The 27,902-nt window shown below is 39.2% G+C and overlaps 1 protein-coding gene across 2 annotated transcripts in view; it reads right to left on the bottom strand.

Annotated features, from left to right (window-relative positions):
* Nucleotides 1–17,178: 17,178 nt before the first annotated feature.
* LOC139731892 (cytochrome P450 4V2-like) overlaps nucleotides 17,179–27,902 on the bottom strand; it is a 34,780-nt gene continuing 24,056 nt past the window's right edge. For both annotated transcript variants that reach the window (XM_071642768.1, XM_071642769.1), the window contains exons 6-12: nucleotides 27,130–27,199; nucleotides 25,857–25,983; nucleotides 24,584–24,760; nucleotides 22,768–22,870; nucleotides 21,690–21,824; nucleotides 18,456–18,635; nucleotides 17,179–17,637 (exon numbers count right to left, since the gene is read on the bottom strand). In XM_071642768.1, the coding sequence (XP_071498869.1) occupies nucleotides 17,477–17,637; nucleotides 18,456–18,635; nucleotides 21,690–21,824; nucleotides 22,768–22,870; nucleotides 24,584–24,760; nucleotides 25,857–25,983; nucleotides 27,130–27,199 (953 nt within the window). In that variant the 3' untranslated portion in view covers nucleotides 17,179–17,476. The remainder of the gene's footprint in view (nucleotides 17,638–18,455; nucleotides 18,636–21,689; nucleotides 21,825–22,767; nucleotides 22,871–24,583; nucleotides 24,761–25,856; nucleotides 25,984–27,129; nucleotides 27,200–27,902) is intronic.

Here is a 27,902-nt window from a genome sequence, read left to right as displayed (position 1 = left end):
ATAAATAAATAAATAAATAAATAAATAAAATTAAATTGACAAACATGTTTAATTTTTCCCGTACTTTCGGGTAGACCATAAAACACAAAAATACGCAGGTTATGGGCAAGTCTACGCAACACTACGATACTACCCGTCATGCTTACGCAAAAGCACGCAAAACTACGCTACCAGAGCCAAGAGAAAGACTGTGTCACGACGTTATCCGTTCTTACTGTGAAAAAGATTCATCAAAGTTCGGATTTTTCACGGAATTGCTCCAAGTGCTTGCCCTTCAAACATGAGGAATGTGCTGTGGTGACTATTGATACTGTCTGTGATCAATTTGTGGACATGTTGAGATCAGGAAGTAGGACAGCAGGACAGAGAAAAACGGGCAGAGGTAGCTCATCAAAAAATGTCGGCAGGTACGAGCCTCTAGCGTCCGACGATGGGGAACCCTCCGGCTGCCGAGACGAGGATGAAGAGGGTACCAAATTGGGTGCTCAATCTACCATGGAAACGGACAAGGGTGCAAGCAACACAATAGATGATGCGACTCCGGAATGCGCGTCATTCAAGTTCGACGAGAGTGACACAGTGAAACTCAAAGACCAGATAAAAGAAGTGATTTGTGCCGAGCCAATCCTTTCAAAGTTGGTTGACCTCCTCGCAGCGGCCCTGATAGACCGGGTATTTCAAAGTGTGTATGCGGCAGTCAACCTGGACGTCGAGAAAAAGCAACAAGAAGTGAATGAACTTGAGAAAAAAGTCAAACAACTGGAGAAAAAGCTCTCTGACAGCGAAAACTACCAGGAGGAACAAGAGCAGTACTCAAGGCGAAACTGCCTTCGAATATACGGCGTGCCGGAGAAGAAGGACGAAATCAGCAATGACGTTGTGCTCGATCTTCTCAACTCCAAACTCGACCTCGGTTTCAACGTGGGGGAAGGCGACCTGGACAGAACACACCGGATTCAACCGAAAAGACCTCAGACAGGAAGAGCTGATCAACCACGGCCACTGATTGTCAAGTTTGCGCGGTACAATGTTCGTCAAAAAGTCTATGCCGCCAGAATGAAGCTGAAGAGAACCCCGATATACATTCGCGAAGACCTGACATCATCTAGGCAAGAACTCGTCCGTGAGGCTCTGAGATGCGACTCGATCACCAGGGTGTGGACCAATGACGGCAGAATTCGTGCACTGACAAGGGATAGCAAGATAGTGAACATTCGACATCGGGCAGATCTTGAAAAGCTGTGAGGTATCAGAACACTTGTGCATATCATTTTTGTATATTGTTATATAGATGGCTGTTAAATTTCCGTGTTTATCATGTGACAAGTCAGTCAGGTCTAACCAGAAAGGTATACTTTGCGTCTCTTGTTTAAAATGGGCACACTTTCGCTGCTCAGGCGCTTCTCATGAACTTTTCAATTCTGATGTAGATTGGATGTGCAATGCATGTTTAATGAATGAACTGCCTCAAAACATAGATAAGTTGAATGATAATGACGATGAACATGTAAGTATCAGTCAGGAAAGTTTTGATAAACTGTCTCCAGATACATATATCAGTCATCAAAAACCTGAAGTTATATTTCAGCACGTAAACTCGCATCCTGGTTTTAATATTGCACATTTGAATGTATGCTCTCTTTTGAAAAATTTTGATGAAATAGCACATGTAGTAAAAACAAATAAAATTCATGTTTTGTGTCTTTCTGAAACAAGATTAGACCAATCTATTACTGATAATGAAATTTTTATTGAAGGATATGCAAGCGTCAGAATGGACAGAAACAGAAATGGTGGAGGTATTTTGATATATATTCACGAGTCTGTAATATACAAAAAGAGACAGGATATATTTGATGATAAACTGGAGTTATTGTGTATCGAAATTTGTCTACCAAAACAAAAGCCATTTCTTGTGCTTTACTACTATAGACCCCCAGATTCTTATATCGATATGTTTGATAAAATAGAAAATCTCTTAGAGAACATTGAAACCCAGAGCATTGATTATGTTTTTTTGGGTGACATGAATTGTGATCTTAGCAAAGTGCCATCAGCACATCACACCAAACGTTTATTGCAAATAGCGGAAGAACATGAGCTGAAACAATTCGTTGAATTGCCTACTCGGATTACATCTAAAACCTCAACTCTAATTGATGTTCTGTTTTCCTCAAATCATGAGAAAATATCGTTTTGTGATGTAATACCCCTGAGTTTAAGCGATCACTATGGTCATGGCTACTTGGGTGTCACGATGTGACTGAGAGTGCGAGTGTGGAATGTGTGAGATTCCTTTGTTCAGGCAAGCCATCAGGTGGGAAATGGGGACAGCAGGCGTAAACAGCATAGAAATTTAGAATCGGGCAAGCCAGGTGGAGAGAAGTGGTTAGGGAGAAAGGACAGTGTGGAAGAAAGAGGGAGGCTCAGTGGAGTCAGGGTAGAATGGCTAATGTAGAAAGGGAGAGTTGGTAGGAGAGAATAGGTATTTAGTTAGGGGGAGATAGTTGGGATAGATAGGTTTAAAGCCAAAAGGAGGAATTAGTTGGAAAGAAAAGGGACATGTAATAAAAAGGGGAAAGCTAGTTGGAACCAGTTTAAGCACAGTAGAGGGTGGAGTTATATTAGAGGCGACAAGGAAAGTAAATTTGGAGGGAAAAGCAGTTGGATCTGAACATCTGTCAGAGCAAGACATGCTCTTCTAACTCACTGGTGATAGGAGTAGAGAGGTAGCTGATCGGCCTACAACGCAGCGCTGCATTTCAGGCAGGAGAGTCATGGCACAGCAGCCCCACGCATTAGGGCAGGGTACGCGTAAGACATGCTGCAGGCACTGACAACAGCTGAAGTCTCCTCCTCACCATTACTTCAGGGTCTGAACACCAAATCAGACGTAAGTACTTTTGTAGCTGTATTAATTTGTTTTTGCAATATTCTGAGTTCGTCATTATTGTTATATATATATATATACTTTTTTGTATATAGAGATTTATGTTATGTTCGCTGGTTCACTATAATATGTGGATTAATGATGTTAAAGTAAAGATTATGTTGTATGTCAGATTGGATAATAAGGTTGTATAAGAGTGCAATAGGATTTGTTGTAGTTTGGCAGGAAGACAGGCCAAGTCAGCAGGTGAATGTTTCAGGTGGAATGGTTAAATTTACAGCGATAGCTGTGGATACAATGTATTTTGGTTTTCTATGGTTGTATCAGGAAAATACAATCCAGGTTTTGTTGTTCATAACTAAAGTGAATGAAGTTAGAAGTTTGTTAAGTGATAAGTTAGAATGTAAGTTTGGTTGCTAAAGGATTTAAAGGTTAGTTATAATGAGAAAGGGATATATGTTAAGAGAATACAGTTTAGCTGGTTTTTAATTGAGATAGTTTATATGAGATGATCTGTCATGTTTATATGTTAAGTGAGTTATGAGTATATACATGGCGATGGTTTATTTCTGTAGTATGTATATATAGGTCTGTTTGTCATGGTGGAAGTATACAGGAGCATTATTGGTTAAGTATAAGGAAGTATTGAACTGTGGTTCATGTTTGAGATTACCCTGTGAATATATAATGTTATGAGAGGTGGTTATAATATCCCCTTATAGATCGACACTGACGAGCTGGGCTCGACGTCATCGCTAATACGCTCGACGGCATAGCTCGACGGCAATACGCTCGACGGAATCATCACTACATCGACGGAATCATCGTTATCTCGACGGAAGCATCGTTATCTCGACGGCATAGCAAATACGCTCGGCGGAATCATCGCTAGTAGCTCAACGGCATCGCGGTTAGCGTGAGGGCAATTCCCGCTACCCGGACAGAATTCCCGTACCTTGGTAGTCCTCCGGTGCAAGCGGTAGCATCTCGGTCGACACGACGACAATTCCCGCCAGCCGGACGACATCCTCGACATCGATTATCCAGGCAACTTCTGCATTTCCGCACAGACTAGTTCACATCCCCCCCCCCCCCCCCATTCCCGTCGGACAGTATACATTGAAACCACACGTGCGCACAGTAAAGTATTGGACCACAGGTATTTTATTCAACCCGGGTCTAGGATGTGTTTACATGAGGAGAGGATTTATTAGCATATTATATTATCTCATTGGATTGCTCCTGAACGTTTCTATAATTTCTTTGGTGTAAATATGAACGCAATTGTAATAGGTTTTTTTGTGGGAAAGTATTGTAAAAATATATATTTTTTTTTAAAGTCTTGTTGGAAAAATAAATAGCATAAGAGCTGCATTTTTTGTTCAGTAAACTCACGAAGTGTTGAAGTGTATTAATTACAGTGTATCTCATAGCAGAACCAGACTTATCGTCAGTCGTAGATAAATACAGATCTTAGAGCTGACATTGGGGTAATACCAAACCACCGCCAGGTAACCATAGATATGTAGTCAGCCGAAGTGTTAAGAAGGTATGTGAAGACGAATTCATTGAAGACTTACAGCAGGTGTCTTGGAGTGACGTGCTTGCGGAAAGTGATGTAGAAAAAGCATATGAATTATGGGTCTCTAAATTCAATTCCATTCTCGACAAACATGTTCCACTTCGGAAAAGGCGAGTCAAACAAAAAGAGACACCATGGATGAATAATGATGTATTAAGTAAGATTCGAGAAAGGGACCAAATGAAAAAGCAAGCTAAAAAGTCTGGATCTGAGCTTCATTGGGACATAATAAAAAACTACGAAATAGAGTTACATCCATGATAAGAACGGCCAAACGATTATACGTCTCTAAAATGATCGGAGACAACAGGGGTAATCCCTCCGCTATGTGGAAATCTTTGCGTTGTGTTTTGCCGAACAAAAAGAAGAATACTTCTATTAATAAGTTGGCTGTCTCAGGTAAAGATGTCAGTGGATATAGAAATATTGCAACTCATTTGAATGACCATTTCACAAGTATTGCAAACAAACGTAAGGAAACACAACTGTTTGGTAATAACATGGAACAATTTATGGAAAAAGCATCGTCTGTATTTACTTTTCAGGAGATCTCAGAACAAGACATTCTAAAGCATGTCAATACAATACCTTTAAACAAGGCAACTGGTCTTGATCATATTCCTGCAAGCATACTTAAGATATCAGTAAGTCATATGTTACGGCCTTTAGCACATTTGATCAATTTATCTCTGGTGAAAGGTGTAGTACCAAGCGCATGGAAATTAGCACGTATCACGCCACTTTATAAAGATGGTGACCCAACCAATGTAACCAATTACAGGCCAAGTTCTGTTTTACCTGTGCTTTCTAAGGTATTGGAAAAAATAGTTTTTCAGCAGGTCACTGCGTGTCTAACGGAAAATCGTCTTTTATGTTCACAACAACACGGTTTTCGACCAAAACATTCCACTTCGACTGCTGTAATCAATGTCATTGAAGACCTTGTGTGTGCCATAGACAAAGGTAATGTTGTTGGTTTAATCTCATTGGATCTTGAAAAAGCGTTTGATCTAATTTCGCATGACATTCTATTAAAGAAATTAGTTTACTATGGTTTTGATGAGAATGTGACCAGATGGTTTAGACATTACCTTAGTCAAAGGAGACAGACAACTGTAGTCAATGGAAATGAATCATCCTGTTCTTTTGTGCAATGTGGTGTACCGCAAGGCAGTATATTGGGTCCCCTCTTATTTATATTGTTCTTAAATGATCTCGCAAAAGCTGCTGAAAAGTGTCGCCTGTCTTTGTATGCGGATGACACCTGTGTGTATTTTGCATCCAAAACCCCCCCCCCCCCAAGAATTACAACACGTTTTGAACAATGATCTTTCGCTGATGGCTAACTGGTTTTCGCATAACCATCTGATATTAAATGTACAGAAATGTAATTACATGATCTTAGGATCTAAAGCAAAATTAAGACCCTTTACCAACTTTAATGTTTGTATTGGTAATACAGAACTCGAAAGAGTTTATCAATGTAAATACCTCGGTGTTATTATTGATTGTAATCTAACCTGGTCTCAGCAAATTGAAAGTGTAAGAGTTAAGGCCATACGAAATCTTTATTTACTCAGAAGGGCAAGGGGTTTTATTGACAAAGCAACAGCTCTTACGCTGTACCACACTTTAATCCAAAGTCACTTTGACTACTGTTGTACTCTGTGGATGAATGGTAATTCAGTGCACTTAAGGCGATTGCAGATAATACAAAACAGGGCGCTGAGAATCGTGTTGCAAGTTGATAATCGTTTTAACCGCCAAACATTATAGTACACTTAAAGTTGACTGTTTAATTGATCGTTGGAAAAAGCAAGCATTGATTTTCATCTTTAAACTGCTGAATAATTTTCTACCAGAAAGTTTATGTGAATGTCTCGAGAAAAGAGTAAGCCACTACAATCTACGTAATCATGAAAATATTCTTAACCTCCCTAAGCCCAAATCAACTATTCTTAAAAATAGCACTTTATATTCGGCATCGAGATTATTCAATACATTACCAACAGAAACAAGATCCTTAACTTCAATTACTGCATTTTCAAGAGCAATTTCGCACATCTCCTTTGCTAATCATTCTACCTGATTATATTGAATTTATCAAAGTACACAATGCTTTTGTAATTACTATCTCCCAATAACTTGTCACATGTTTGATTTTTCCTTTTTTGTGTGTGTCTGTACTTACACAATGTATACTCTGTGACTTTTTTTTTTCTTTCATTTTTTTTTCTGGCGTTCGTTTGTAATGATTATTTTGTGTTTTTTATGTGAATTCTCTTCATTGTATGATTTCTATGTTTTGTTATCATTTCACGGCCTTGCTGAAAAACAGCTTATAGCTGATAGCAGGCTTTTTACCGTGGTTAAATAAATAAATTCAATTCAATTCAATTCGACCGTATGCCAATGCCCACACGGGGTTACGCAAAAATACGCTACGTTGTGACAGACCGATGAAAATTCTCTGGGGCTGGATCCATGGATTTTTACATCCAAAGACTTCTTCTCCTTCATGAATCATTCATTTTTCATCTATTTGTTTATTCATTTTCATGTTTTGTTTTTGTCCTTTTTTTTTTTGGGGGGGGGGGGGGGGGGGGGAGTCAAGAGTGCAACTCTACGCAGGCCCGATGTAATCACCCAAATAAGGCTGATTCTCATTGATTGCTTGTTTCCTTCAATATTTTCTCCTCTTTTTCATGAGTAATCAGCTTACTGAGGTTCTGATCCAGTCATTTTTTAGCCATACTTAGTTCAGAGATGTTCCACTTTAGACAGCCAAGTCTTCTCTCTCTCTCTCTCTCTCTCTCTCTCTCTCTCTCTCTCTCTCTTTCTCTCTGTGCGTGTGTTTGTGTTTAGGCGGGGTTAGCATCAACTACCACATATGCACACAGATTCCACACATATTATCATACTCCAAACACACACACACACAGCTATGCGTACACGCATACACACGTCACATTATACGCACCTACACACTATACATAACACATACCCACCCCACCCAATCATAACTCAGGAACAACCACCCCAACCACACAATTCGTATAGTGCATCTTAGCATTCTCTTCTGTAGCTTGAAGACAATGACCGACGACAATTTGTGCAGCTACGTTTCATTTTACCTGCACAACTTGTCGCCGTTGAGGTCAAAAATGTTGAACTGCACGAGCAGCATAATTTGTCGCCAGGCGACAAATTGTACATTCAATATTTGTTTGTTTATTCATTTTCATGTTGTTGTTTTGTTGTTGTTGTTGTTTTTTTTTTTTTAAGGGGGGGGGGGGAGTCAAGAGTGCAACTCTACGCAGGCTCGGTGTAATCACCCAAATAAAGCTGATTCTCATTCTTGTGATGCTTGTTTCCTTCAATATTTTCTCCTTTTTTTCATTAGTAATCAGCTTACTGAGGTTCTGATCCGGTAATTGTTTAGCCATACTTAGTTCAGAGATGTTCCACTTTGGGAGTTGGGGTGTTTTGCTAGTATTAGAACGGTGGTGTTTGATATCAATATTTATATCGCGATCTGATCATTGTTGTAGTGACTGAGCTTTGTGTCATAGCTGTTCCATTATGTTTATAGCGTTTTCCCCACATTGTAAGTGAATAATAGGTCAAACTCACTTAATCGGTGTCCTCCTCGCCGAATTTGAATAGAGGCCTCAATATTTAGTCCCTTCATTCCATTTTTTCAGTGCAGATTTTTGCTTGGATCCTGCGCAAATGTTGTGTGAATGTGGCATCAAAAGTTCAGTACTTGCCAATAAAATGACAAGTGTAGTTTCCAGTTCTCTGTGAATGTATGAAGTTTGCTTCTTTTTGTTGTCGGTGTCTTTGACTGATTTACGCTCTTTCATACAAGGTTTAGTTTCCCGTTCTCTGTGAATGTATGAAGTTTGCTTCCTTTTGTTGTCGGTGCCTTTGACCATTTTATGTTTTTTCATTACGTACTTGGTCCCTTCAATAAAGATTTGATTGAAGAGATATATAGAGGGCGAGGTATAAACTAATAATGATGAACGTAATACGCTCATTTGAAGATCACTTGATAAAAAGGTTCAGAAAGCAATGGAGAGACAGATATCGTGAAATAGTCAGTTGATATATTCATATCGGTTGGAAACAAGCAAGAGTTGCGCAATCTCTATTTCAAAGACAAATAGAATAAAGTAACTATTGAATGTCAAACTGGAAAACAAAACAACCATTAATGATTCACAAAACTACTATTTGATCAATAAACTTTTTGATGTACTAGTTGTGTTCTAACGTATTTTCAATAATGCTACATTCGTACGACCTAAACTATTCCTTCTATATAGGCCTTGTATGAAATATATGGATAAACATTATCCGAAAGAATATTGACGCTTGCATGTCAAATAAGTGAAAAAGAGGAAAATCTGCAACCACAAAGATAGCTATGTTCTAAGAGCAATCTTGATTTTGATATATCATCAGTGGTCGAATGATAGAATGGTACATGACACTGTAGCCCAGTATTACTGTAAGGTACTATACAATTTGGTGTATATAATGCTTTGACGTGTTTGATAGCAATTAAAAGCCATTGCAAATATGCCTGGGCAACATTTAATGGTAAACTATGATTCATTCTAGTACACTTGACAGTGTGGAACATAGCACTTGAACTCTGTGACTCGTGGTTTTCGTTGAACATATTTGCCAAAAGACGACTGCTTGAACCTCAGACCGAATCTAGTTCTGTTGCGACACGGATTGTCGCCCCTACACGGATTGTCGCCCATGGTTTGGGGCGACAATCCGTGACGGAGTTGGTGGCACGGATTGTCGCCCCCGTCACGGATTGTCGCCTGGCGACAATCCGTGACGCTTGTGCAGTTCTCAGTTTTTGACCTCGAAGGCGACAATCCGTGATGGCAAAAAATTTGTTGCGACACGGATTGTCGCCCCGTCACGGATTGTCGCCCCGGGCTCGGGGTGGTTCTTCCGGTGTTAAGCTTTGGTGGGATAGGTATGACTGGTAAGTTATACGTATGTGTGTGTGTGTGTGTGTGTGTGTGTGTGTGTGTGCGTGTGTATGTGTGTGTGTGTATATATGTATATACATATGTGTGTGTGTGTGTGTGTGTGTGTGTGTGTGTCTGTCTGTCTGTGTATGTGTGTCTGTGTCCAACGGCGTAGCCAGGATTTCATCTTAGGGGGGGCGGTTAGTCTGCGAGGGAGCGAAGCGACCGAGCCCGAGCGAGCGTAGCGAGCGAGGGGGGGAGGGTGTGGGAGGGGGGTGTCCCCCCTCCCACGGTAAGAACTTTTTGCATTTTGATGTTGTAAATGGTGCAATTTGATGCATGTTTTTGCGCGTTTTATGGACGTGAAACAGTCCCACTTGTTTAAGGTAGCAGTATATTTTAGTGTAGATTATTATTGAACAATTTGCCTATAAAATGGTATCATTTAAGTACACTTCTTGTGTTAATTCTTTTCACTGAATATCATGAACGCGATTGAACCCGAGCGAGTGGAGCGAGCGAGTGGGAAGGGGAGGGTGTGGGAGGGGGGTGTCCCCCCTCCCACGGTAAGAACTTTTTGCATTTTGATGTTGCAAATGGTGCAATTTGATGCATGTTTTTGCGTGTTTTAACGAGTTGAAACAGTCCCACTTGTTTAAGGTTGCAGTATATTTTGATGTAGATTATCATTGAACAATTTGCTTATAATGGTATGATTTAAATACACTTCTTGTATTAATTCTTTTTACTGAATATCATGAACGCGACTGAACCCGAGCGAGCGGAGCGAGCGAGGGGGAAGGGGAGGGTGTGGGAGGGGGGTGTCCCCCCTCCCACGGTAAGAACTTTTTGCATTTTGATGTTACAAATGGTGCAATTTGATGCATGTTTTTGCGTGTTTTAACGAGTTGAAACAGTCCCACTTGTTTAAGGTTGCAGTATATTTTGATGTAGATTATCATTGAACAATTTGCTTATAATGGTATGATTTAAATACACTTCTTGTATTAATTCTTTTTACTGAATATCATGAACGCGACTGAACCCGAGCGAGCGGAGCGAGTGAGGGGGGGGGGAGGGGAGGTGTCCCCCCTCCCACGGGGAGAACTTTTTGCACTTTGATGTTGCAAATGGTGCAATTTGATGCATGTTTTTTGCGCGTTTTATCGACGTGAAACAGTCCCACTTGTTTAAAGTAGTAGTATATTTTGATGTAGATTATTATTGAACAATTTGCCTATAAAATGGTATCATTTAAATACACTTCTTGTATTCATTCTTTTCACTGAACATCATGAACACGACTGAACCCGAGCGAGCGGAGCGAGCGAGGGGGGAAGGGAGGGTGTGGGAGGGGGGTGTCCCCCCTTCCACGATAAGAACTTTTTGCATTTTGATGTTGTAAATGGTGCAATTTGATGCATGTTTTTGCGCGTTTTATCGACGTGAAACAGTCCCACTTGTTTAAGGTAGCAGTATATTTTGATGTAGATTATTATTAAACAATTTGCCTATAAAATGGTATCATTTAAATAATCTTCTTGTATTAATTCCTTTCACTGAATATCATGAACGCGACTGAACCCGAGCGAGCGGAGCGAGCGAGGGGGGAGGGGAGGGTGTGGGAGGGGGGTGTCCCCCCTTCCACGGTGAGAACTTTTTGCATTTTGATGTTGCAAATGGTGCAATTTGATGCATGTTTTTGCGCGTTTGAACGAGTTGAAACAGTCCCACTTGTTTAAGGTAGCAGTATATTTTGATGTAGATTATTATTGAACAATTTGCCTATAAAATGGTATCATTTAAATAATCTTCTTGTATTAATTCCTTTCACTGAATATCATGAACGCGACTGAACCCGAGCGAGCGGAGCGAGCGAGGGTGTGGGAGGGGGGTGTCCCCCCTTCCACGGTGAGAACTTTTTGCATTTTGATGTTGCAAATGGTGCAATTTGATGCATGTTTTTGCGCGTTTTAACGAGTTGAAACAGTCCCACTTGTTTAAGGTTGCAGTATATTTTAGTGTAGATTATTATTGAACAATTTGCCTATAAAATGGTATCATTTAAATAATCTTCTTGTATTAATTCTTACACTGAATATCATGAACGCTGTCTGCAGTTCAGCAATCAAACAGAAAAAGCATGCACACGAGGGTGTAGATAGGGGCATATCCCCTCCCACACGAAGGTAATTTTGCGTTTTCAGACCTGAAATTCAGCGATCTGGTGCAAATTTTTGGTGCAATACTTTTTCATCGAAGTGTTAAAATCACGGAATTTAGCTCTTATTCCGAATGTGCACCATCTGTGTGTATGTATAAAGTCTAGTGAGGTAAAGCTTAGGGGAAGGGGAATTTCGCCCTCCCGCTCGCGGAGCTTTTGCGTTTTTAGAATTGAAATAAAGCGATCTGGGTATAGCCACAGTCTACTTCTATGAATGGCGGAAGGGGGGGGGGGGGAGGGGCGGGCGAGCAGGGAGAAGGCGTTAGCGAGTGTTATCTCCACCCTTCCCTTCCGATGGAGCTTTTGCCTTTTTAAGGTTGAAATTGAGATATCTCGTATACGCATATTTGATGGAATCAACATTTGGGAAATCACCAAAAAAACAAAACAAAAAAAAAAAAACTGATGGGGGGGGGGGGACTGAGGGAGGAAAGGGTCGATTAAAAGGGGAAATTCCCCTTATACATGACGGAACCTTGAGTTTTCGAAATATAAGTAATAAGTGATGGTAAATCTAAAAAGTGTACTAAGCTAGGGAAAGAGGCACAGAGGGGGAGGGTTTCGGAGGGGGATACCCCCTCCCAAGCACGAGAGATTTTGCATATTTTGAATTGAAATTCAACGATCTGGTGCACACTTTGAGTGAAATATTCAAAAAATATTTTATTTGATGAAAGGTTGCAAAGGATACCCGCTTCATGTGAATGCATATAGTATACACGCATTTTTTTTTCCGCCTCCCAAATCCCCGGTCCAAATCTTAGGGGGGGCGACCGCCCCCATCGCCCCCCCCCCCCCCCCACTGGCTACGCCAGTGTTAGACTGTGTCTGTCTGTGTGTCCGTGTCTTTGTGTAGAACAGTTATTTTCATTCATCCATCATGATCATCATGATTACACAGTGTAATGAAAAATAGTGGAACGCCATAGTGACGTCACTAAGGATTCAGATTCAGAAGTACTTATCGGATGTAAACTTCACAGCTAGATGCGCTTTGTCACAATTCCAGTATAAACCACATAAACAATTGAAGATGCAAGTGCATCCAGATGGGTATCATTTCCTGGAAATCCCCCCCCCCCCCCCCCCCCTCCTCCTCCTCCTCCTGTTCTCCATTCCCCACCTGTTACTGCTTTCACTCAATCCACGTTGCTCTTTGGGTTTACTCTCCTTTTAAAAGCTAAATCCTCACCTCAACCAGAACTGTACAGTCCCTTTAAGCCTTGACGAGAAACATGTAAGCCCATAAGCTGGTGGTTCCTTCTGATGTATTGCATGTGATTTCGGGACAGACTTCCAAATGTGCACGTACAAATCACTTTTAAGATTGTTTTCTCTTTGTTTGCTACTGTCTTGTTATACAGTCGTATTTGTAATCCTAAAATAGAGCACATCATGTTCAACCCACCGTTATGTATGGATTATGCTTTCCAGTACCACCAAGGTGGTACCTGGTACCACATATGTACGCTGTACCACACAAAATGTATTCACTTGAATACACTATGAAGCATGTCGCAGGACTGTCCCGTCACTACATGCTAACATTTAAGTAGAATATTTTACCATGTGCATGAGACCATGAGACCCTCACCTCGAAATGTACCCGTCCTACAGTTTCCATGTGAGAGAAAAGTTAGCCAATCCCTTGTATGTGAATGTGTCACAAACTGGTCACAACACACATGAACTGCTTGAGTTCAAGACAATACTTAAAGAGATAAGTGCATTACTTTGGATGAATTTTAATTGACAAAGTAAACATGATAGACATGCATTGGAAAATGTAAAACATTACATCTTATGTATTGCAATTCAAAGTTCTCATTGAATACCTCATTTATACACAACAGCTTTGATAGAAATTATTTTCTTGTTGAGGTCCAAATAATGTAGACCATGATGAGTCATAGCAAATCCCTGCACAAGTATTCATCGCCTTTCTCATAGGAAAATATAATTCATACATTAGTACATCTGTATTTAAGATAAAAGACCAAGCTAATATATACATATATATGTTTATAGTCTTGCCTTTTTCTACTTCACACAATACAAATTTTCATGTAAAACCACTCATTTAATGCAATAGATCTGGTTGGCCTTGGGCTCAAATAAAAACGACAAATTCAATTCTTGGGCAAGTACATCTGATATGTGTACAATGTATATTGTAAACACATAGTAATCTTACAGATTTCCATCAACAACTAGATGCAACACTGATTCACCACATAAAACCTGTGGATGGAAGGCAAAGATATCTCCTGATAGTTTCTATCAGCACCTGATTGACAAATTTTCCTACACCAATTAAATAAACACTAAAAAATCAGAGTTAGTAGTATCCATGCTAAAAGAAATCATGGGCATACATACTTAAGCAGGATTCAAACCTAGGACCTCTCTATGTGATCATCGGACAGGCGTCATCTCCACTAGACCACCGAGCTTCTGCCCGACAGCCAAGTGCTGGTTCTAATCCTTATAGCATGCAGCAGGTAGGACCCTAATGCATGATCATTCAAACTGAAGACATTTTTGCATCGAGTTGTTTTTATTGCAACTGATTAACAAACTGCCCTACATTTTATATTTTATATTGATGCATAGCACACAACCAAAACAACTCGATGCAAGAATGTCATCAATTCGAAGTACGGTACATGTATCTATCTGGATCAGAATTGTTAAACCACCATAATGTGAACAATCATCAGCATGTATTTTCTTTCTAGCATATCATGTGACTGGCTAAAATCTACATTTTCATAGGAGCCATGATATTTGAAATATGAAGAATCTTGGCACATGAAAGCTGAAGAGAACAGAAATGCCACATACTATTTAAAGGCACCAACTCTGGGTGGTTGTGTGTGTGTGTGTGTGTGTGTGTGTGTGTGTGTGTGTGCGCGCGCGCGTGCGAGTGTATGTGTGCTGTTTGGGTGTGTGTGTTTGTGTGTGACCCTTATAGCAAGTATGCCAGTGCCAAGGAGTCTCAGAAATATGACTTACAATGTTATTGTTAAAACAAAAAAAAGCTTCTTTGTCACCACATCTAAACTCTATGGAAGAGCGGCTTGGAACATGGAACATCAAAGCCAGCAGAATGTCACGCATATGATTGTCATGCTAGAGGATGTAAATGTTCATAAATTGTGAAGAGATTCCACTTCTGTTAACACTTCCCTGAATAAAGACCAAAAATGGTCTTCTGAGCTTGAGAGTAAGCTACATTGTAGTTCACTATTACTAAATGTATTCAAATCTATGGATATTTTTCCTTAACCCTAAAAGGGCGGGGGGGGGGGGGGGGGCGGATCGACGTTTCGCGTTATAATTCTGTAACGCGAGAAGGCCTCGTCACGAGGCTTCTCGACTTTGTTTGTTCAAGTCTCGTGCAACTTTTGAGACCAAATTTGCAACGTTCGCGCATACTTTTGTGAAGCCACGCCCATTTTTGTAACGGAATGTCGCCCCAAAACGGGCACAATTTTGTGATTTTGTGTACATTTCCTATGGGAAACAGTGCTCTGTCATGAAAGTCATAAAAACCTGATTATTTTTACAATTAATCACTTTCATTAATTAATTTTGTGCTAATTATGGCAGAAAAGTGGTGACAATTTCTAACGAAAAAACAAAGAAAAAACAAAAGTTGAAAAACAAAGAAGTACATAAGAAATTCTGAAAACAATAAAATACATAAGAATTGAAATGAGTTTTGGAAGTTTTTGTGATATACAATTGTTGAATATGCTAAAACAGATTTACAGATCAAATATTAGACTCTCAATGCTTTTAATTAGGCTAAAATATGACCTTGAGCTTAATATGCATAATTAACGAATTAAAATTAGAAATTGATTGTTTCAAAAAATCTTAAAACTCAGTCTTGTAGATTGTGACGTGGGTATCACGCATGCAAAATTTCATCGCGATCACACCACCGATGGCCGAGATCTCAGGGGGGGCGGAATCCATCCCCGCGGTCTGAGCATAGCCAAAAAAGCCCAGCCCTTTTAGGGTTAAGACAATTGAGTCAAGATGCCACTTCATCCACATGTACACACTAATTTTAAGTAAAATGAACACACTACTTTGGAACATTTTTGCATTCAGTAGATTTAGCTATGTCTGTCAAAACTCAGGCAAGATTTCTGGTCGTAAGGTACCTTTGTTAATAAGGTAACTATCATGCATTCAATTTGAAATATGTTAGTAAACCAGTTTATCAAAGGCATACAGGTATCAATACATTCCTAACCACACTTTGCTAACAAATTTTATACCCCTTTCATGCTCAGCATTTTTTCACAAATTTTACCAAGATGCACTACAGTGAGCCTGGGACATTATGTCACATCAAAGTCTCGCAGGGAAAATCCTGGGTAATATGCAAGTAAACGTTTTGTAAATTTGACCCCCCGTACCATTCCTGGTATTAAAACTCCCAGGGGTTTCTAGGGGCTCCTGGGTAAAGCTGCAGTGTGAAAGGCATTGTGGTTACAGTCAAGGGTGAAGTCCTGATTTAATGTCAGTTTACCATTTTATTTTTATTCAAGAACTGGCGTGCTGTCCATGAATATTGCAGAAGAGCTGACAAGAGGGATTCAACTTAGAATTCATTCTGCAGTTTGAAAGAAATTCTTTCCCTAGCGCTTACTATACCACTCTTGTAATTTAGCCACCCTTCTAGGAACCCATTCTGTACCATATGTAATGTAAGTTATTACAGGTACTTTTTGTGTATCATGGTTTGAATGGACATGCCCCTCGGCATATTTCTCTCTTTCAGTATTACACTCCCTAAAGAACAAACTTCCTTCACACATTCATACTTTCTTCTCAGCTATTTCATAAAGTATATGATTAATCACTGATTTAATTCCTTCTTTCTTTCTTTCTCTCTTTTATGTGGTGTGAGAGGTTTTCCATGCCCTTTGAGCACCTAGACTGAGGGGTAAAGGGCATTGTAAATACCATATTATTATTATTATTATTATTATCATTATTATCATTATTATTATCATAATTATTATTATTATTATCATCATCATCATCATCATCATCATCATCATCATCATCATCATCATCATCATCATTATACTACCTGGTCATCCCATGAGTGCCAGGCATGAAAGGGGTGTAAGTCACTCATACTCAGTGAAGTCATCTTTCACTGCCTTCTTGGCCATATGACACACGACAAAACTCCAAACAATTTGTTAACGAGCAAAACATTACTTCTAAATAGCATGAATGCACATGTAACAAGAGACCCAAATGAATTCAAAATGTATCAAAACATTGCATTAAAATAATATTGACATGAAAATAAAACAACATGCAAAACATGATTCTATGGAATGTATTTACATCATAATTTGATGATCTTGAAGAAGCCTTTCAGTTTTTCAAGGTTCTCCACAATGAGAGTTTGTAAACATAATAGATGTGTAATACTGCATGTGTGACATTGCCAACTTTTTCAAAACAAATTTTTGTTGCTTTCTTTCATGATACAATGTTATAAAGAAACTAACACTTTAGATACGAAGCATATAATTACTCTCAACAAGTTCCTCTGAAGGCTGTAGCCGTGCTGGGTAGGAAAAAAAAAACAGAAAAATAAAACATGAAACAATAATAATAATAAAGACAAAAAAAAAAACACCTAGCACTAGACCTATGAAAATCTGCTAGGGGCATGGCAGGCGGTAATCCACACCTCACTAACCACCTGACACATGTTCTCCTGTAGTCTTGATTCCAGACTGTTACTTCCGACGGGTGATTTTGAGGAAGATGCCGTCCCTGGGTCTCATGATGAGCTCCCCCAGAGGGTTGGTCTCCTCCATCGTCTGGATGGAGTGGACCGAGAACCTCCGCAGCAGGTTGGCCAGAATCACCTTGTCCTCCATCTGGGCAAACCTCTGACCTAATAAGTTCAGAGAAAAATGAGGGATTGATATACTTGTTGCAGCCAATTTAAGGGACTTCGTATGAGCGCCTTTCATATAAAAACATGACAGCACATAAAAATTTGCGATATCCTCAAATAAATGTTGGGGTTGCTGATGGCAGAGTAGAGAAGAAGAGAAGTTCAGGAAAGCTTCTTGAAAATCCATGAGGATGAGGATCCACGTGGATTCATTGATGGAACACATCTTCCTTGACTGGAATACTTGCTCAAGGTAGAGCATAAGCACTGGAGTGGAATTAATGCAGATGTGGACTGGAGTACCGTGTCCAATAAGTGCTTGCTTAACCCGTTGAGGGGGGCTGATTTTGCTACACCACGCATTTCCCATAGACACCTGCATTGCCCATAGACACCTGCATGAGTATACTCGAGACTCGTCTTCAACTGGTTAAGGATCTCACATGTCCATCAATCAGAGCGTACACTACTTATCATTCAGCCAGTTGTCAAATGTCTTCACAAATAGTTTCACTATGCACTCAGCTGCAATGATTCCAGTGGTAGTATGTGTGATACAAAGTGGAGAGATAATACAAATAAAACAACTTAAAACTGCAATTAGATATGTTCATACTGAAAGCATGTGTAAAGCAAAGAAATGCTACACAACAATATGTAACTTGGGGTAACTTCATTTCCAACCCTTTACATGATAAGTAAAGCACGTCACATTTCTATGTTCAATTTATTTGTACACCATCATTTAAGAAGCATTCCAAAAATGCAATTAGGCAAACAGAAAAATATAACAAAGGCACAGCAAATGAACTTACCGATGCAATTCCTTGGACCAGCAGAGAAGGGCACGTAGGCATAGGGGTGCCGCTTGGCGCAATTCTCTGGGAGGAACCGATCTGGATCAAACTTATCCGGCTCAGGGAACTGTTCGGGATCACGGTGCAGTGCGTAGATGCCCACCACCACAATGGTGCCCTTGGGTACTTTCTTCCCATCTTCAAGAGATTGAATATTGGAAACAATTCATGGCATGACCAAGTAGAAACGAAGAGCCACCTCAAAAGTACTCATGGGTACTTTCTCCCCTGCTTCAAGACATCATTTACTGTAAAACGAGGAATATTTGCTTACATTTTAATTTATGTTCAATTTGTTTTGAAAACATTTTAATTTTGCGAATTTCACGAGAGCTAAGATTCGCGAAATTAAAATGCACGCAAAATTTCTTGTCTACCCGATATGCATTGAATGCCAGTGGCAATTCGTGAAAATTTCATGTCGCAAAGGAGGCCATCGGCTTCAATTCGCAAAAATTTCATGCTGTGAATATATCATCTTTTACAGAAGTGAAAATACTTCATGATATGACGCAGTGAAAACAAGGAGCAGAAGGAATGCACGAACTTGGTTCAAGCCCTGATATTAAATCACAAAGTATCAATTCCAGCAAAATTCTGTGTATTATTTTCTTTCCAGAGATGATGCCCTCAGTTTGCCAATTGTATAAAATTCATCAAAAATAAGTTATATCAGTACCAAATAAATACACAACTGCTTAAAAGACATAGAAAATTTATCAACTAACATTTGCTGCCAGTTTACATCCCCACTGATAAATAACATTAAATTGGTCAGTGTCTTAAAACATATAATAGAGCAAACTGATATGTGTAAAGTAAAACAAATTAGAATTGCTGACTAGGGTAAAAAAAAAAACAAGAGTTACCTTTTCATGATACACAGTTTTATCACAATATTGTTACATGTACTTATTGTTGGTAAGTGGGGCCAACCAAGTTTTCCTCATCTTCTTCATTTTAATTCACTTCATTATATACAAAAATGTTTACACTGCTGTGTTGTTTTGAATGAAGCAAAGTGAAATTAAACTGAATTGAATTGTGCTAGATATTCACATGGAAGAAGAAATGGCATGAATATGAGTGTTTTGATCTATTTGTAACAAGTTTCTGATAAACTACCCAAAGCTCTCAATGCTGCCATCTCCTTTGCTGCACCTTAGAAATTTGCATTGGATACACACGATGGAACCCCAAACTTCAATTGCAATTTTCATTTCAAACAAAAATCTGAAACCCAAAAAGTATCTTAAGGGACAGTTCAGACAATACACATGATTTCATACATTGTACTACATCTAATCGGTAGTGCCATATAGAGTTGTGGAATTTATTGTGGTCCTTATTAAGCAGATAAGCCAATACTCTGAAAAACAAAATACATGGAACAAGAACAATGACATACAATTTTGTTGTGGCTTACAATAACACTTGCATAATAAGTTCACTTGTGTAGAATTTATGCACACTTTCTTCTTTTCTTCTGCTTCCTTGAGCACTCAATCATGCATTATGTTGTCTGTTGAGAATGAGAAGGGCGTCAAGTTGTCTCGAACACTATGGGTTTTGTGATAACTTAACGCCCTTATCATTCTCAACCGACGATGAAGCTGCAATGTCATCATCCTTGTTCACTGTGAATTGTTATGAATTTTGAAAACATTCTTTTTTCCTCACCCCAATCATTATAAATTCTGAAACACTGTACCCAGAGAAACCAATTCATAGCTGTTCATATGCAAATCAAGTCTAAAATCATGCCCTGGTATCCTTTAAAACTTCTATAGTATCAATTATTCTACAAAGGTAGCAACAATAATCATAACAATTCTTTGAGCTCATTCAGTTCCTGCATGGTAGTAGTGATCGCGGCAAGTTTCTTTTTGGGTGAGAGCCATGTGCAGCATACAAGGATTAAGGCAAATATTAGTTTTAGTTTCAGCTTGTTTGTTTTAATTCTCCTCTTGAACAAATTAGATCATTATGACTAACAATACCAACACTCTCATCAAAATATGAATGAGAGAACTTAAAGGGTACTTGAAGAAAATAGTTATAATGACATTTACACACAAACACACATTATATTGTATCTTTAAAAAAGAAAAAGAAATTGGGACATAGGCTCAATACAATTACTTTCTAGCAAATGCTCCCTGCTTTACCTGCATGAACACTTGCATTAACATTGCCAGAAATTGGATGCAATCCAACTGGACCTACATAGCAGCAGGAAATGGAGGTAGATCACAGGAAATAACATCTCATAGAACCCCCAAAGGCTTCCTGCTGACATAAAATATGAAGCATTTTGACTGACAAGTCACAGCAACCAAAATGAAAGAAAACAACACAACGGTACACAAATCCTCGTCTCTTTAAATAATAACGTCTATCCCCACACCCATACAGTGTGTAAATTGAGTGGAGAAATTACAGGTTGGTTATTATGTGTAAGTCTGGAAAGAAATGAGGATAAATAGGAGCAGCAGAGGAGCGTATCAGGGCAATAACCCCAAGAGGGCAATTACCCCCCCCCCCCCCCCCCCCCCGGCCAAATACTGGTTAGTTATACGATTAGAGTAAAGATTAGGATTAAGGAAAGGTTTGGGGTTAGAGTTTGGGTTAGGCAGGGCTCAACACTAACTTTTTTGTTTGGTGGCCCGATGGGGCCACCAAAATCCTCAATTTCAAATTTTTGGTGGCCCGAGAGAAAAATTTGGTGGCCCTGAAAAAAAAACAATAAAAAAACATTAAAAGTCCTGTTTTTTTTAATGAGTCAAATATCTAAGTTTTATCCAGTCATAGTAAGAATTGGAAGTTGGACATACATCTACTCATGAATAAACCTCAACAAACTCGCAACACTCACTCTCAGGCACTCATTCAGTCCTTTTCATCCATCCTTTAAACAAATATAACTGCTAATTTCCGGCGCAAAAAGTTACGAATTAATTGATGTACTTTTCAAAAAAATTTGGTGGCCCGAGGCGGGCCATCAAATTTGCCCTTTTTTGAAATTTGGTGGCCCGACTTCCAATTTTGGTGGCCCCGGACCACCGGGCCACCGTTAGTGTCGAGCCCTGGGTTAGGGTTAGGATCATGTTCAGGATTAGGATTAGGGTCAGGAGAGGGTCTGGGGTAATTGGCCTAGACCCGTAGAAGATGTTTCTATCTTTATTATCTTACCAAGGATGCAGTCTTCTCGTAGGTCTCTGGCAATCATAGGTACAGAGGGGCATATTCGCAGGGTCTCCTTTAGAACGCAGGACAGGTACTGCAGCTTCTGCAGATCATCTGCTGTGATGGGTCGATCACTGTCACCTACGGCGTGGCCAAACAACAAATATGCTTGCAGCAGTTGCATAGTGTGTTCACCTCCCCAAAACTGCCTCTGAACTCATACCACCACTCTTTTTTTTCTGTCTCTCATTTATTAGTAAATTTCGACAATGGCTTTGAACACTGTCGACACATAATTACTCGCTGAACAATTCAGCATCTGACAACTGCGCTTACTTTTTTTTCAGTATAATAATAACAATGATGATGATGATGATGATGATGATGATGATAATGATAATAATAACAATAATAATAATAATAATGACTTCACACATGCTAAGCCTGTCAATACCAAGTCCTGATAACTCTGTGAAAACCCAGAAGTAATGTTCAATGATTGACCACTGTACTTGTAGATTTCCTTTATTTGGCAAATGCCATCACTTTGCAAGAGAGAGTCTGACCAATCTCTCATTCAAGGAGTAAAGAGGCACATGTAAATCGTTTGACTGATCTGAAAGTTCACAATTCCCAAGCTATCCTCAGTTATATTACATATGTCTAAGGCTTCAGTAACATGCCAAGACTGTACCTGTACATAACAAGTCAGCTTGGATGCTTACCCATCCCATTAGCATATGGCACTGTGACATTACACTTACATTTAAGGTTGGGGGGGGGGGGGCACTCGGGGAGCTGGTTACTGTTGAGGAATGTAAATCCTGCTGTCACTTATTTTGTTTGCTTTTTCTTTCACACAGACATGGAAGTAAACAGAAGTTGAACTCGACAAAAGTGCACTGAAGTGAAACAAATGCAGGTGGCTGAGATTACTTCACAAAGCATCTAGCCAAACTCCACAAGATATACATGTGAGTGAATCATGATTACACACGTGGGTGAGGTGGCAGCATGCCCTTCGTCTCTACTTTGCTGAATCCCGTCTAATCACAAGCAACAATGAACTGCATGTTTCCCTCACCAAACACTTCATCAAGCTCTTCATGGAGGCGGGCCTGTACTTCAGGGTGCTGACCAATCAGCAGCATGGCCCAAGACGCAGCTGCAGCAGTGGTGTCATGACCCTACCATAAAGTCCAATGTAAAAAGATACACACAAAGATAAATATGTTTGTTGTATCTGCATCTGAAGGAGTGGAAAACACCACAGAAAACAGTTCCAATGATCATGCAGATATAATAATAGCCATGCACTTTTCACTGCTTACTGAACCCTCCTCAAACCCCTCTCAAACTCAAACTCAAACTCCAGAATCTATATGTACCAGGGGTAGGTTTGTTATATTCGCATCTGAAGGAATGGAAAACACCATATAATGCAGTATGCTCATGCGGATATAACATAATATGTGTGATGTGCAACTGATTGACAAATTGCCCTACATCGACATATTCAAATTTCATGAATTTGAATATGTGACCGTGCACCTCAAAACGAACATAAAGTCGCACACAGTGATTTTGCGTGAGGACTGAAAATAAGTGAAATGGGTCAACCTGGCCGAACTTGAATTTTTCATATTTTCTGAAAGAGCGGGTCCTCTTTTACATTATGCTAAAATTTGGTATCATAAAACGGGAAGGAAAGTGTGTTTTTTTATTAGTTTATCTCTAACGTTTTTTTGTAGAATAGTGTGATTAGGTGTGTCTTTAGAATCCCTGAAAAACCTTGTCCACACTCTTCACTTTCAACTCTAATAACTTTTGAAAGGATAGTGCTACTGCTTTGAAAGTTGGCATTAATTATGGACAGAATGTGTTAATGAGGCATGCTTAATTTCAGTTTACTCTGATAATCCCTTCATTGTTGTTACTCTGGTGGTTTACTTCCTGTTTTTTGTCCCATTCATCGCACAGCCAGCACGGTTTGGTAAAGATTAAAAGCGCTTGAATAGACACTGTACTTCAGAGCCTCTTTTCTCAGTTCACACTTTTCCTGAGTGTGTGCTTTCTTTCCAATATTTAGATAGGTTAGGAGAGTCCATTTGATTTGAGTTATACATCATTCTAAAGCTTAAAGTCTGCTCTTTCAGAATATGATCTTAACTAAAAATTCATGTCTGGCGACTTTTTGTTTGTTTTGAGGTGCAGGGTCACATAATATATGTAAGATAGCCATGCGCTTTTCACTGCTTACTGAAGCATCCTCAAATCTCCCCCCCCCCCCACCCTCAAAAAAGGAAGTAAGACCTGCTTTGGCGAAACAGTCTGAAGCAGACATCTATGCTTTTCACTGCTCACATATATGCGAACTAGGCAAGAAACACAGGATGTATTAAAATAAGAGTTGCACAGTTTTAGCCTTTCATAGGCACACAGCATGCTATGAAATATTGAGCAGGAAGAAAGAATTCTACTTTTCCCCATTTCAAAAAAGGCATGATAAGGAAGAGAGGAATATCAAACTTGGCAGCACCTGAGAGTCCTCTACTGAGTACAGGAAATAAATGAAACCCAACATTGGCACTACAGATAGGTAGAATAAAATGTTTTCCAAACAATGGCCCAATAAATCAACAATCTCCTGGTATGAAAAATAGATAAAAAGCTCTACTCATCTTTGACTCTACAGAGCTTACCAATCTCACAAATATAAATCAACCTATATTTTGACTTAGAGAAAAACAGTGAGGGAAAAGAAGAAAAAAGGCACTGCTAGCATTAACTTCTCTTTGACTTAGTTTTCTTCCTTTGTTTGTTTCAACATGAATTGCGGCTCTGAACTGCACAGGTTGCTCTATCAGCACATTTGATTCTGACTTGACCTTTGACCTCACCTCAAACATGAAGGTATCCACCTCCTCCCTGATGTCATCCAGGGTGAAACTGGGGTCCTCTCGGTGCATCTGGACCAAGAGGTCCAGGAAGGCGATCCTCTTCCTCTTACCCACAACGGAATCATCCTCCTTGCCTTCAAGGATCCTAGGTGGCTCAGTAAGTCTCTCTCTTATGATCTGAATGAGGAGGGAGGGAGGGGGTTGGAGGGGGTGGAGGGAGGGGTGGGAAGGGGTTAGAGAATGGGAGGGAAGCAGCATTTTTCAGCTTGCTCTCATCTACATATCAAAGCAGTCAAATTACTTGATGGTGAAACTCTGAGCTTCATTACATCAGGTAACTTGCATCTTCACAATGCCTGGTTGAACTGTCCACGGCATGGATATCAGGTTTAGACTAGTTCCTTTGAAGCTTGGGTAAAGTTTGGGGACATTGCACAATAATATTCTTCGGACAGCTTTGCGCTTTCTGTTCCTTTCTATGCTGACAGAAGAATAAAACAAAAAAATTAAATACATGAAGGGTATTGACACAAAAACGCTTTGAAAATCCCACAGCTGTTGAGAAGGATGCTCTGCAAAACCAATCAAAGCAGCAAATGGCAGAACAAGATTTGGCGTCTTGGTTTAGAACAACACCTAAAAAGTTATTGATAGCAAAGTAAAACATTAAAAAAAAACAGACTGGCAGACAGAGTTTTGAGAAGATAAGGAAGCAAAGAGACATACAGCTGTATCAAGGAAACAGAGGGAGGGAGAGAGAGAGAGAGTAGATCTGTTCACCAGGCCATATAACAGTCAGCAAAACAAACAAAAGAGAGAATGGCAATAGATAGACAGGAAGGCAAAACATGGACAGCCAAACAGATTTAAAATGAGTACTGTCAAATGGGCCTTATTTTGGCAGTTGGACATACTGACACACAAACAAATTCATAAAATACAGACAAAGATATTTTTGTCGTTCTTCTTCTGGTCTCTACTGAGAAATGAATAATCTTATGGTACAAAAGAAATTCAAATCACATTATTTCTAATCCTTATTTTTTAAAACACAGAGATATTTATCTCCATAGTTGGCTCTTCATATCTCCAATTATATTGAATATATGTGGTTTTATGGCATGAATAAAATTTAAAATTATGGTGTTTGAAACAATAATACATAAAAATATCTAATGCACTCTTGTGCTACATGATGTTGCAATAGGGCACAACCAAATTTTGAGGAAAATAAGAACAAAAAAAGGATAGAGAGACTTTTCAATTATCTCACCTTGTTTGTCATGTCGTGGAGAACCTTGAGGTGATGGGCGTGTTGCTTGCCACGCTCTATGTTGTCATACAGAAGGTCTGGCCAGTACCAAGGTTTCCTCATCCTCTCCAGGAGCAGATCACTCATGCTGTGTTTGGCAAGGTAGATGGGAGAAATTATGGACAATAGTGTTAGGATCTACCAACTCGTGGCACATTCTAAGCACAGATATACACAAGCACACATTACAAAGTGTAACAAGGTAACCCTTGATACACTGGCTGCGACTCTGTGTACCAGCTATACTACTCTCTCAGAAAGTGTCTACAGCTGGAATTGTTTAATGTTGTCCTTTTTGTATTCCCTTGAATATTTTGTTTCTCATGAACTTTTTTTTAAACTTTTCTTTTCTTTCTACTCCTGCTCTTTATTCACTTGATTTTACTCTTGACCCCACCTATATAAAGACTAAATGCATTTTCAAATATACTGATTAACATTAGACAAGATTTTTTTTTTCATATATCATTTGGTACATCCTACTTTATCTCCCAGATGTTCAACCAATTTTTCATATCAATACTTCACCAAAAATTAAGCACACTTTTTACTCCTCTAATAACTACAATTGATTTGAAAATCCATAAAAAGAACAATACTCATTGGAGGTTTTAAACACAATTATTAATGTAAACCAAAACAATGGGTTTTTTAAAAATAATATCTGACATCTATATGGACATTTTGCGCAAAAATGTTGAATGAATGAAAAGGTCTTGTTGCTCTCCTGAAAATTCATAAATTTTTAGATAAATATATGAAGTCGTCACCCAAAGGATGATACATGCCATCGAAACAAGCAAAAAGAAAAAGAAAATGTCAAAAAAAAATAAAGCTACACCAATGCACTAACTTTGATGATGTCACATGAAATACTCGGTTGAATGCATACCATACAGTGAATATTTCGACAAAAATATAACAAATAATGAACGAGGGCCCTGGGCTCAATCAAAACCTAGTCATAATTCTCAACCCATGATGCAATTAATTGTGTGCAGAGTTCATAGTGTATAGAGTTCATCTCCACACTGATATTCTTAACAAAGACACACAAAGGTTACACACCTCCTTTTTTTTAATTTTCTGCTGGACTATGTGTGCCATGCCAAACATTTCTGCCAGCAAACATCTTAATCAAGTTAGATCTTTACTACCTTCCATGCCCCCCCCCCACACACTAACAACATTTGTAAGTATTGCAACTGAGACAAGAATCAAACTTGACACTTACTTGATCACAGCTTGAACATATTCATTGTCACTGTTTCCCTGAGCGTTGATGTGCTTGCCCATTGCTGTGTCTGTTGAAGTAATCAAGATCGGAAGGTTAATTTTTGTCAATGTTTGTTTTTTATTTTACTCTGCAAGATGGTGAGCCGGAAGGAAAAAAAAACAAACTTATCCCCTACACAAACTTGCACTGAACAAACCTGATGAATTATAACTAACAGAGCAGCAAGACTAAGAACAATCAAAAGAAAAAAAAGAAGCCCAGCTTTTTCTTGCAACAGCAGCCGAGTACTATATCTCACAATTTTGCATGGTTTGAACAAATAATTTAGTATACATGTATGGAATATAGAAATGAACTGTCAAAATAAGTGGACATTCTGCATGATATAATTCATTTTGCTGTTAACAACCTACTCTTCAGTCCCTGTACAACCTACCACCATCATTCCCATACCATATGTGACCCTGCACCTCAAAACAAACAAAAAGTCGCCAGACATGAATTTTCTAGTTATGACCATATTCTAAAAGAGCAGACTTTAAGCTTTAAAATGATGTATAACTCAAATGAGATGGACTCTCCTAACCAATCTAAATATTGGAAAGAAAGCACAAACTCAGGAAAAGTGTGAACTGAGAAAAGAGGCTTTGAAGTACAGAGTCTATTCAAGTGCTTAATCTTTACCAAAAAGTGCTGGCTGTGTGATGAATGGGACAAAAAACAGGAAGTAAACCACCAGAGTAACAACAATGAAGGGATTATCAGATTAA

This window comes from Diadema antillarum, unplaced genomic scaffold, assembly GCF_040938485.1.
Source record: "Diadema antillarum isolate AM-2024a unplaced genomic scaffold, OU_Dant_1.0 seq00000386_RagTag, whole genome shotgun sequence".
Taxonomy (NCBI): domain Eukaryota; kingdom Metazoa; phylum Echinodermata; class Echinoidea; order Diadematoida; family Diadematidae; genus Diadema; species Diadema antillarum.
Note: the sequence above shows the minus strand (reverse complement) of the source record. Positions and strands in the feature narration are given on the sequence as shown.